The following is a 13,330-nucleotide window of genomic DNA, read 5'->3' as shown; positions in this document are numbered from 1 at the left end:
GTTTAATAAACTCATCTCAAATCTAACTTCAGGATCTTGCCAAACACAGATGCATGACCCTTTTAGTGACTTCCAGATCTGTGATATCTGATCTCCTCTCTGGCAGCGCCATCCTGCTATCCCATTTGCCCTGTTCTACCCAGGCAGCAATCCAAAGAAGACTCGGTGCACTTAATAAAACTCTCTGTCAATACAATGTTGATACACTGGGGCACTTTGTGCGTGTGAAAGAAAGAGAGCTGTGTGAGATGGAGCGTGTGTGTGTCTGTGTGATAGAGCTGTGTGTGTGAGAGAGCTGTGTGTGTGTGAGAGAGGGAGAGTTTGTGTGTGTGAAGGGACAAAGGGAGCATTATGCATGGTCAGGAGGAGAGGGGGAAGAGGAGGTAGATGGAGACTAGAGAAACTCTTTCTCTGGAGCGTTGTCTTATGAACACCCAACTATGGGTCATATGATTAGCAGCACAGAGAAAGTGGTGTATGTGGGGCAGTAGTCTAAGGGATTAGGAAGAGGGGTGAGGTTCTAGAGATTGATGTTGGGTATTATGCTTTTATGACAGTTAAAACCATATGTGACGTGGAGCCTTGTGTTTAGTGTTGTTAACTGATCAATTCTCCCTCCTCTTGCTCTTCTCCCAGCCCTCTTGTCCAGTCCAGGCCTCATGTAGCCTAATGCTCTTATTAGATTTGCTGTTTTACTTGGAGTTTACTGTGAGGAAGTCTGTGTCTTTTCTTTACTGCCCTTCAGACCCTCTCTCATACCTTCCCACATCGTTTTCTTAATCCATTTCTCTCTTTCTTGCCCGCTCGTTCTCTCGCCATGCTTATGGTTTCCTAACCATTTGAACAGGGCCTTGAATACACCTGCAGCCAAACGAATGATTTAATGTTCGTAAATGGCATTCTGAGGAATGCCTTCATCTGCTTTCTGACATAGAAAGTTGCCTTCATGTAGAGAAGAGCCTATTTGTTCCAGTAGGCCTCCGGCAGAGCAGGGAACTCGGGTGAGTCAATCCCGCAGCAGATGACTGCTCATCCCAGCCGATGGGCTCTGGTCGATAAGCCCTGCATCCACACACAGCTCTATGATCACAAGACTCAAGACTGTATACGTGTGTCGGCAGTGACTGAGGGCAACTTTAGTTCCAGCCTTGTGTTATAACACCGGATTCACCTCAATCTAGTGTCAGGTGTGTTGGTGCTGGGCCAGACCCAAAGCCTGCAACACTGTTCTAATAGGTCTCTAAACTGTCACCGGCTGGTTCAGCTCTTTTACTGTACGTTTTACTGTACGCAACCGGGAGACCCATGAGGTGGCACACAATTGGCCCAGCATCGTCCGGCTTAGGGGAGGATTTGGCCGGCTGGGTTGTCCTTGTCCCATCGCGCTCTAGCTACTCCTGTGGCGGGCAGGGTGCAGTGCATGCTGACACTGTCGCCAGGTGTACAGTCGTGGCCAAAAGTTTTGAGAATGACACAAATATTCATTTCCACAAAGTTTGCTGCTTCAGTGTCTTTAGATCATTTTGTCAGATGTTACTATGGAATACTGAAGTATAATTACAAGCATTCCATGAGTGTCAAAGGCTTTTATTGACAATTACATGAAGTTGAGGCAGTCAATATTTGCAGTGTTGACCCTTCTTTTTCAAGACCTCTGCAATCCGCCCTGGCATGCTGTCAATTAACTTCTGGGCCACATCCTGACTGATGGCAGCCCATTCTTGCATAATCAAGTTTGTCAGAATTTGTGGGTTTTTGTTTGTCCACTCACCTCTTGAGGATTGACCACAAGTTCTCAATGGGATTAAGGTCTGGGGAGTCCATGGACCCAAAATATCGATGTAAGGGGTATAAAAAAACTAAAAGTAGACAGTTGATCAGTGTGTGTTGGGAGTGGGGGGGGGGTTTATGTCTCGCTAGGTTATGTCATAACTCCGCAGCCTGTTTTTGCTGGCAGCGGAAGAGTTCTCCAGTTACAGACAGATTCTCTCGTTCCCATCAACAGAAAAACTACAACAATTGTCGATGTGAAGATACTGGTGCTGAGCTCTAATGGACAACAACAAGAAAACTTACTGCCGGACACTGATCTGTCAGTGCAACACACACACTCAAGTGGTGTGTGGGCACCAAGGAGCTGGCGCTCTGAAACTGTTGTCTGACATCCGCTGAATAGAACTGAAGACCGACTGTCTCTTCATGTTGACCTCAGACCTGATCCACAGATACAAAACAACACACTGAATGCATCTGCAGACACACACACAAAACAACACACTGAATGCATCTGCAGACACACACACAAAACAACACACTGAATGCATCTGCAGACAGACACACACAAAACAACACACTGAATGCATCTGCAGACAGACACACACAAAACAACACACTGAATGCATCTGCAGACAGACACACACAAAACAACACACTGAATGCATCTGCAGACAGACACACACAAAACAACACACTGAATGCATCTGCAGACAGACACACACAACAACACACTGAATGCATCTGCAGACAGACACACACAAAACAACACACTGAATGCATCTGCAGACAGACACACACAAAACAACACACTGAATGCATCTGCAGACAGACACACACAAAACAACACACTGAATGCATCTGCAGACAGACACACACAAAACAACACACTGAATGCTTCTGCAGACAGACACACACAAAACAACACACCGAATGCATCTGCAGACAGACACGCACACACAAAACACAGAATGCATCTGCAGACAGACACGCACACACAAAACACCGAATGCATCTGCAGACAGACACGCACACACAAAACAACACACCGAATGCATCTGCAGACAGACACGCACACACAAAACAACACACCGAATGCATCTGCAGACAGACACGCACACACAAAACAACACACCGAATGCATCTGCAGACAGACACGCACACACAAAACAACACACCGAATGCATCTGCAGACAGACACGCACACACAAAACAACACACCGAATGCATCTGCAGACAGACACGCACACACAAAACAACACACCGAATGCATCTGCAGACAGACACGCACACACAAAACAACACACGGAATGCATCTGCAGACAGACACGCACACACAAAACAACACACGGAATGCATCTGCAGACAGACACGCACACACAAAACAACACACGGAATGCATCTGCAGACAGACACGCACACACAAAACAACACACGGAATGCATCTGCAGACAGACACGCACACACAAAACAACACACTGAATGCATCTGCAGACACGCACACACGGGCAGACAGGTGGGTTTTGTCTCATTGATCTCACTCCAGATTTGAGTCAGTCCCTAGTCTCTCCCAATTCACTTGTGTGTCTGTCTGTCTCTGTCTCTAAGGATCACAGGAGGTGGTGGCAGAAGGAATCTGACAAACATGATGCATACAGCTAGCAATGTGTCCTGTCTGTTGGCTAGAGATCAATGACCTTTCTCACAAGTACTTAACACACATGGACACATGCCATTGTGTTACACACAGTGTTATACAGTGTTTTAACAACTCTCTGTCTGTCTGTAGCGGTACATGGTGTTTGAGGACAGTCAGGACATGGAGAAGAAGGACCTTCAGGGTCGACTGGTGATGCTGGAGTCTCACACACGTCAAATGGAGCTCAAGACCAGGAACTACTCGGACCAGAGTGAGTCTTAACAAACACACATACTGTGGTGGTTAATTTCTTTATCAAATGAGGAGAGACCAACTTATCACACAAGTCAGAGTTATACTTAAACTAAATCTTTAATCACTTATTAATAAGGAAGCAGGTCAATACAACACACACACACATAAAGTGAATCAATTGAGTGCTCTACGATAATGATGGCTGGTCGACGAATCACCCTCAAATGATTTGTTGAGAGCCCCGAGACAATAGTAAAAAGGTATTTTTTATAGCCAAGATACACCCCTTTCAACCTACATGACGAACAACAGATGTATAGAATGGGTCACAAGGTTAAGATTTGTATGAAAGTTACTTATAATTCACAGCAGACCGTATCTGCTGTAAAAACGGTTCTCATTGTGTAGACTCCAAGGTCTGGCCCTGGGGTCATCTCTCCCTGGTACCTTATAGAACAGAAACATTAACTCATGCTCTGGAATGCGGTCTCTTTAGTTTTTGTCACCCAAAAGACATGGTAAATCTCCTGTCAGTGTTATCTCCCAGAGGCCCATCCTCAGTAGAACACACACAGATGAGTGTTCTAACAACCCCTTATTCTTTTGCATAAAACAACCATTTGATGCAATGAAGGTATTATAACAATCTTGTAATTTCCACCATAATACTCAATCAGTTACATAATTGATCAATCAATCATTATCTTTTAGGACTGGAGCTGTGAACCCCTAATCAGTGTCTCCCCTAGGATTATTTTCAGCAGTGGTTGGGGGTTTGTTCAGAGGTGTCTGTAAGTGCAGTCTATAAGGGGGTTGTTTGGAGGTGTCTATAAGTGCAGTCTTCAATAGAGACTTTAATTTCATTCTGCATCACACATCAAAGTAAGTTTATTCCGGTCTGCTGAATTGGTGTTTGACTCTGATCAGGTTAACTAACCACTTTATGGGGAACTACATGTATTGCTCTCTGCCAACTGAGTGCACACACACACACACCGCCTGACTTGATATTCACCAACACTCACAGCCAGGTCCACAGTCCTTGTTCTCTCCAATGTTGTCTTTCCCCCCCTTCCCCTGTATTTTATTTCACTTCTTTCTTCTTTTAGCCATGATATCTCTCTCGCTCTCACACACAGGAACTAGATAGGGAGAGGCTGAGCAGTAATACGCATGTGTTGAGTCATTTAGATGTGAGAACACTCCTCATGAGGCCAGCTCATAGTTCAGATTGCTCATCAGGTGTGGGTAGAGTAGATGATGAACAGGACAGATATAGTAGACCGCAAGCCCTAAACACACTTCCACTTTCCAATACACACACAGCAGGTGAATTCCTAAAGGGTTATTTCTGTCTGTTCATTCTCTACTTGGTTCCTCTTTGTCTACCGGTAGTCACTAGTAATGGTAACAAGTAAATCACAAAGACAGCAGAGCTAAGTCCTAGGCATTCACTAAACCACCTCTGACGGTCTGGGTTTGAAGCCTGTGTTCTACTGAAGCAAATCCCATACCTATATCATATTCCACTAAGAGGCAACGACAAAAAACTGCAGTCCGCTGTTAGCCGTGCTATCATAGAGAAATGTAGAGGGGGGTAGCAGATTTGATTTAGATAACTTTGTTAGCATTTACTGACAAACACCTCACGCTGTGTTGGGAGGGTCATTGTCAATGACCAGATGGTATTCCTGCTTGGGTTAGTGTGTCTGCCTCACACTCTGTCTTTGTGAAGGCATTGGTTGAGTTCTTTTCGCATGGCCCGGGTGGGCGGAGTTAGCTCATTTTAGACCATTCCGTTGGTCCTTTAATTGAAATCTCCACCCACCCAGGGCACCGGGCCATGCAAATACAATTTCCACCATTATAAGGCTGGGCAGTCATCTGAACACTCACACAGGATATTGTCATGGTGTTTTCACTATAAACAGTCCAAGCCAGCCAAGTTTCCTACAGTGGATTAAGTTACAGAGCTCAGAGCTATGTGTTATACTAAAATAGAGTAGAGTTGATTCTAATGTAGGCTAGTGTGTTTGGGTTCCTGCTTGTGCTTTTTTTTATCGTACAGTTTAAACATTGCTTCCGAGTGTGTGATGAATGGTACAACTTTGTGTATGAAACAGCATAGAATTCCTGAAATTTTTCATAGGGAAACGTTTTTACTCATGGCAGGATTATGGCTGCTCAGGGACCCCTAACCCAAAGCTGTGTAAAATATCTCTGCATGAATGTTTGAGTGAGCCAGACAGTGTTGTTACTAGTGCGCTAATGACACCTGGTGGTCATGCAGTGCTACCACAACTGATAACAGTTGGTACTTTATTTGGTTTCTCATCTTGGAAGCCTGTTTTGAGAAGGACATTACTGATGTTCACGGACAGATGTTACTGATGTTCCAAGATTGCATTCACTTTTAACTAACTGGACACAAAAGGGTTTTCTATGTTCTTTATAACAGCGTTATTTTGCCTCATTGACCATGTTATGTTTTAACTGAGATCACACGTTCTCTCTTTCAGTCGGTAGAATGGAGGAACGAGAAGCAGAGCTGAAGAAGGAGTACAATGCCCTCCACCAGAGGCACACAGAGGTATGAGGAGGGAAGGGAAGTGTGTTGTAGTGCGTATTGGGACCAGGGTTGGGGTCAATTTCATATCAATTCAGAAATTACAATGACATTCCAATTCTCTTCCAATGCTTTTCAGTTAGGAAAATTTGGAATTGGAATTTAGTTTACTTTCAGAATTGACACCATCTGTGATTGGGACTGTTCCATTCTTACCATTGTACTGGGCAAGTAAAAGTAGTATTTGTAAGTATATGACTTATGTTTGAGACCCAGGTCTGCATCCTGTTGTTGAGAGAGACTCCCTACATTTAAATATGTTGCCTCAACTCAGTCTGTCTAAAGTCTGTTTTCCATAATGTATTACAAACACATTGGCCCAGACGCCAAAACAGACCACTCTGGCCTGCATAGAGAACAAGACATTTTAAATATGGATGGAAATGCGATTTTTAGAAGCTGACACAGTGCACAGTTGACAGCTGAATACCCCACATGCCAGGATACTGTTTGTTCCAACTGTACATGGTACCCCACATTACAGGAGGCTGTTTGTTCCAACTGTACATGGTACCCCACATGCCAGGAGGCTGTTTGTTCCAACTGTACATGGTACCCCACATGCCAGGAGGCTGTTTGTTCCAACTGTACATGGTACCCCACATGCCAGGAGGCTGTCTGTTCCAACTGTACATGGTACCCCACATGCCAGGAGGCTGTTTGTTCCAGCTGTACATGGTACCCCACATGCCAGGAGGCTGTCTGTTCCAGCTGTACATGGTACCCCACATGCCAGGAGGCTGTTTGTTCCAGCTGTACATGGTACCCCACATGCCAGGAGGCTGTCTGTTCCAGCTGTACATGGTACCCCACATGCCAGGAGGCTGTCTGTTCCAGCTGTACATGGTACCCCACATGCCAGGAGGCTGTCTGTTCCAGCTAGCTGTACATGGTACCCCACATGCCAGGAGGCTGTCTGTTCCAGCTAGCTGTACATGGTACCCCACATGCCAGGAGGCTGTTTGTTCCAACTGTACATGGTACCCCACATGCCAGGAGGCTGTCTGTTCCAGCTGTACATGGTACCCCACATGCCAGGAGGCTGTCTGTTACAGCTGTACATGGTACCCCACATGCCAGGAGGCTGTCTGTTCCAACTGTACATGGTACCCCACATGCCAGGAGGCTGTCTGTTCCAACTGTACATGGTACCCCACATGCCAGGAGGCTGTTTGTTCCAGCTGTACATGGTACCCCACATGCCAGGAGGCTGTCTGTTCCAGCTGTACATGGTACCCCACATGCCAGGAGGCTGTCTGTTCCAACTGTACATGGTACCCCACATGCCAGGAGGCTGTCTGTTCTAGCTGTACATGGTACCCCACATGCCAGGAGGCTGTCTGTTCCAGCTGTACATGGTACCCCACATGCCAGGAGGCTGTCTGTTCCAGCTAGCTGTACATGGTACCCCACATGCCAGGAGGCTGTCTGTTCCAGCTGTACATGGTACCCCACATGCCAGGAGGCTGTCTGTTCCAGCTAGCTGTACATGGTACCCCACATGCCAGGAGGCTGTCTGTTCTAGCTGTACATGGTACCCCACATGCCAGGAGGCTGTCTGTTCCAGCTGTACATGGTACCCCACATGCCAGGAGGCTGTCTGTTCCAGCTAGCTGTACATGGTACCCCACATGCTAGGAGGCTGTCTGTTCCAGCTGTACATGGTACCCCACATGCCAGGAGGCTGTCTGTTCCAGCTAGCTGTACATGGTACCCCACATGCCAGGAGGCTGTCTGTTCCAGCTAGCTGTACATGGTACACCACATGCCAGGAGGCTGTTTGTTCCAACTGTACATGGTACCCCACATGCCAGGAGGCTGTCTGTTCCAGCTGTACATGGTACCCCACATGCCAGGAGGCTGTCTGTTCCATCTGTACATGGTACCCCACATGCCAGGAGGCTGTCTGTTCCAACTGTACATGGTACCCCACATGCCAGGAGGCTGTCTGTTCCAACTGTACATGGTACCCCACATGCCAGGAGGCTGTCTGTTCCAACTGTACATGGTACCCCACATGCCAGGAGGCTGTTTGTTCCAGCTGTACATGGTACCCCACATGCCAGGAGGCTGTCTGTTCCAGCTGTACATGGTACCCCACATGCCAGGAGCTGCTGTCTGTTCCAGCTGTACATGGTACCCCACATGCCAGGTACAGCTGGAACAGACAGCCTCATGGTACCCCACATGCCAGGAGGCTGTTTGTTCTAGCTGTACATGGTACCCCACATGCCAGGAGGCTGTTTGTTCCAACTGTACATGGTTCCCCACATGCCAGGAGGCTGTCTGTTCCAACTGTACATGGTACCCCACATGCCAGGAGGCTGTCTGTTCCAGCTGTACATGGTTCCCCACATGCCAGGAGGCTGTCTGTTCCAGCTGTACATGGTACCCCACATACCAGGAGGCTGTTTGTTCTAGCTGTACATGGTACCCCACATGCCAGGAGGCTGTCTGTTCCAACTGTACATGGTTCCCCACATGCCAGGAGGCTGTCTGTTCCAGCTGTACATGGTACCCCACATGCCAGGAGGCTGTCTGTTCCAGCTGTACATGGTACCCCACATGCCAGGAGGCTGTCTGTTCCAGCTGTACATGGTACCCCACATGCCAGGAGGCTGTCTGTTCCAGCTGTACATGGTACCCCACATGCCAGGAGGCTGTCTGTTCCAGCTGTACATGGTACCCCACATGCCAGGAGGCTGTCTGTTCCAGCTGTACATGGTACCCCACATGCCAGGAGGCTGTTTGTTCTAGCTGTACATGGTACCCCACATGCCAGGAGGCTGTTTGTTCTAGCTGTACATGGTTCCCCTACATGCCAGGAGGCTGTCTGTTCCAGCTGTACATGGTACCCCACATGCCAGGAGGCTGTCTGTTCCAGCTGTACATGGTACCCCACATGCCAGGAGGCTGGCTGTTCCAGCTGTACATGGTACCCCACATGCCAGGAGGCTGTCTGTTCCAGCTGTACATGGTTCCCCACATGCCAGGAGGCTGTCTGTTCCAGCTGTACATGGTACCCCACATGCCAGGATACTGTTTGTTCCAGCTGTACATGGTACCCCACATGCCAGGAGGCTGTCTGTTCCAGCTGTACATGGTACCCCACATGCCAGGAGGCTGTTTGTTCTAGCTGTACATGGTACCCCACATGCCAGGAGGCTGTTTGTTCTAGCTGTACATGGTACCCCACATGCCAGGAGGCTGTCTGTTCCAGCTGTACATGGTACCCCACATGCCAGGAGGCTGTCTGTTCCAGCTGTACATGGTACCCCACATGCCAGGAGGCTGTCTGTTCCAGCTGTACATGGATGCAAAACTCCATAAGAAACAGTAGCTATCTTCACCAATGTATTCGAATAGGGACACTCCCTGCCCACGCTAACCTGTCTCCCTGTGGTATGCCCCATGCAGATGATCCACAGTTACATGGAGCACTTGGAACGTACCAAACACCAGCAGGAGACACCCTCGGACACAAGCACAAGCAGATCAAGGTAAGGTCATTTACAGCACCAGTCAAAAGTTTGGACACACCTACAATTAAGGGTTTTTCAATATTTTTGCTATTTTCTACATTGTAGAATAATAGTGAAGACATCAAAACTATAACTAACACATTTGGAATCATTTAGTAAATAAATCAAAATGTATTTTATATTTGAGATTCTTCATAGGAGCAACCCTTTGCCTTGATGACAACTTTAAACACTCTTGGCATTCTCTCTACCAGCTTCACCTGGAATGCATTGCAATTAACAGGTGTGCCTTGTTAAAAGTTTCTTTGGAATGTCTTTCCTTAATGCTTTTGAGCCAATCAGTTGTGTCGTCACAAGGTAGGGGTGGTATGTAGAAGATAGCCCTATTTGGTAAAAAACCAAGTCCGTATTATGGGAAGAACAGCTCAATGAACAGTCCATTACTTTAAGACATGAAGTTCAGTCAATCTGGAAAATGTCAAGAACTTTGAAAGTTTCTTCAAGTGCAGTCGCAAAAACCATCAAGTGTTATGATGAAACTGGCTCTGATGAGGACTGCCACAGGAAAGGAAGACCCAGAGTTACTTCTGCTGCAGAGGATAAGTTTATTAGAGTTAACTGCCCCTCAGATTGCAGCCCAAATAAATGCTTCACAGAGTTCAAGTAACAGACACACATCAACATCAACTGTTCAGAGGAGACTGTGTGAATCAGGCCTTCATGGATGAATTGCTGCAAAGAAACCACTACCAAAGGACACCAATAATAAGACTTGCTTGGGCCAAGAAAAATGAGCAATGGACATTAGACCGGTGGAAATCTGTCCTTTGGTCTGATGAGTCCAAATTGGAGATGTTTGGTTCTAACTGCCGTGTCTTTGTGAGACGCAGAGTAGGTGAACGGATGATCTGCGCATGTGTGGTTTCCACCGTGAAGCATGAAGGAAGAGGTGGGATGGGGTGGGGTGCTTTGCTGGTGACACTGTCTGTGATTTATTTAGAATTGAAGGCACACTTAACCAGCATGGTTACCACAGCATGGTTTTGCAGCGATACAGTATCCCGTCTAGTTTGCGCTTAGTGGGACTATCCATTTGTTTTTCAACAGGACAATGACCCAACACACCTCCAGGCTTTAAGGGCTATTTGACCAAGAATGAGTGGGATGGAGAGCTGCATCAGATGATCTGGCCTCCACAGTCACCTGACCTCAACCCGTTTGGGATGAGTTGGACCGCAGGGGGAAGGAACAGCAGCCAACATGTGCTCAGCATATGTGGGAACTCCTTCAAGACTGTTGGAAAAGCATTCCAGGTGAAGCTGGTTGAGAGAATGCCAAGAGTGTGCAACGCTGTCATCAAGGCAAAGGGTGACTACTTTGAAGAATCAAAAATATAAACTCAGCAAAAAAAGAAACGTCCCTTTTTCAGGACCCTGTCTTTCAAAGATAATTCGTAAAAATCCAAATAACTTCACAGATCTTCATTGTAAAGGGTTTAAACACTGTTTCACATGCTTGTTCAATGAACCATAAACAATTAATGAACATGCACCTGTGGAATGGTCTTTAAGACACTAACAGCTTACAGACAATTACAGGCAATTAATGTCACAGTTATGAAAACTTAGGACACTAAAGATGCCTTTCTACTGACTCTGAAAAACACCAAAAGAAAGATGCCCAGGGTCCCTGCTCATCTGCGTGAACGTGCCTTAGGCATGCTGGAAGGAGGCATGAGGACTGCAGATATGGCCAGGGCAATAAATTGCGATGTCCGTACTGTGAGATGCCTAAGACAGCGCTACAGGGAGACAGGATGGACAGCTGATCGTCCTCGCAGTGGTAGACCACATGTAACAACACCTGCACAGGATCGGTACATCTGAACATCACACCTGCGGGACAGGTACAGGATGGCAACAACTGCCCGAGTTACACCAGGAGCGCACAATCAGTGCTCAGCCTGTCCGCAATAGGCTGAGAGAGGCTGGACTGAGGGCTTGTAGGCCTGTTGTAAGGCAGGTCCTCACCAGGCAACAACGTCGCCTAGGGGCACAAACCACCGTCGCTGGACCAGACAGGACTGGCAAAAAGTGCTCTTCACTGACGAGTCTGGGTTTTGTCTCACCAGGGGTGATGGTCAGATTCACGTTTTATCGTTGAAGGAATGTGCGTTACACCGAGGCCTGTACTCTGGAGCGGGATCAATTTGGAGTTGGAGGGTCCGTCATGATCTGGGGCGGTGTGTCACCGCATCGTCGGACTGAGCTTGTTGTCATTGCAGGCAATCTCAACGCTGTGCTTTACAGGGAAGACATCCTCCTCCCTCATGTAGTACCCTTCCTGCAGGCTCATCCTGACATGACCCCCCCCCAGCATGACATTCCCACCAGCCATACTGCTCGTTCTGTGCGTGATTTCCTGCAAGACAGGAATGTCAGTATTCTTCCATGGCCAGTGAAGAGCCCGGATCTCAATCCCATTGAGCATGTCTGGGACCTGTTGGATCGGAGGGTGAAGGCCAGGGCCATTTCCACCCAGAAATGTCCGGGAACTTGCAGGTGCCTTGGTGGAAGAGTGGGGTAACATCTCACAGCAAGAACTGGCAAATCTGGTGCAGTCCATGAAGAGGAGATGCACTGCAGTCCTTAATGCAGCTGGTGGCCACACCAGATACTGACTGTTACTTTTGATTTTGAGCCCCCCTTTGTTCAGGGACACATTATTCCATTTATGTTAGTCACATGTCTGTGGAACTTGTTCAGTTTGTCTGTTGTTGAATCTTGTTATGTTCATATTTACACACAAGTTTGCTGAAAATAAACTCAGTTGACAGTGAGAGGACTTGTCTTTTTTTTTGCTGAGTTTATTTTGATTTGTTTAACACTTTTTAGTTTTTCATGATTCCATATGTGTTATTGCCTAGTTTTGATGTCTTCACTATTATGCAATGTAGAAAATAGTCAAAATAAAGAAAAACCCTTGAATGAGTAGGTGTGTCCAAACTTTTGACTGGTACTGTATACAACTATCAAAATCACTGCGTGTACAGTATCCCAAATACACTGCTGGTTTGTGGTCAGTACATCCTGGGTAGCGTGTATGTTTTTGTATTTTAGTGTACAATGTCCGTATCAGTATGGCACATCAAGATTCATTGGCATAGTTGGCTCCTCACCATGAGAGAGTAAGTTGATGTGAGGTGCTTCATCACTGCAGGCAACACTCCAATGCTTGCTGCTCTCCACAGGCAGTTCAGAACCTGATGGAGGGAAGAAGAGAAGAGAAATGGGAGGAGAGGGCAGGCAAGGGGATGGGAGAGGAGATGGGATGGGGAGAGGGCAAGCGAGGATGGGATGAGCAGGGCAGAGGGAGAGGGCAGGCAAAAGAAGAGAGGATAGTAGGTGATGACATTTTAGTGGATCTGAGTTGAAGGGAGTGGAGGAGGAGATTGGGATATGGAGATTGTGTGGGACTATTCTGTTGTATATAAACCAGCTAGAAGTTGTCAGTGGTCAGCTGCAGTAATCTCAGTGTGATGATTAGAGGGTTTCA

General features: G+C 47.0%; 1 protein-coding gene across 2 annotated transcripts in view; it reads left to right on the top strand.

Moving 5' to 3' along the window:
* Positions 1-13,330, top strand: part of LOC139381111 (C-Jun-amino-terminal kinase-interacting protein 4-like) — a 51,817-nt gene that overhangs the window by 11,795 nt on the left and 26,692 nt on the right. For both annotated transcript variants that reach the window (XM_071124398.1, XM_071124397.1), the window contains exons 2-4: positions 3,563-3,683; positions 6,187-6,257; positions 9,711-9,793. In XM_071124398.1, the coding sequence (XP_070980499.1) occupies positions 3,563-3,683; positions 6,187-6,257; positions 9,711-9,793 (275 nt within the window). The remainder of the gene's footprint in view (positions 1-3,562; positions 3,684-6,186; positions 6,258-9,710; positions 9,794-13,330) is intronic.

This window comes from Oncorhynchus clarkii, chromosome 23 (genome assembly GCF_045791955.1).
Source record: "Oncorhynchus clarkii lewisi isolate Uvic-CL-2024 chromosome 23, UVic_Ocla_1.0, whole genome shotgun sequence".
NCBI lineage: Eukaryota > Metazoa > Chordata > Actinopteri > Salmoniformes > Salmonidae > Oncorhynchus > Oncorhynchus clarkii.
This window is presented reverse-complemented; position numbering and strand designations above follow the sequence as displayed.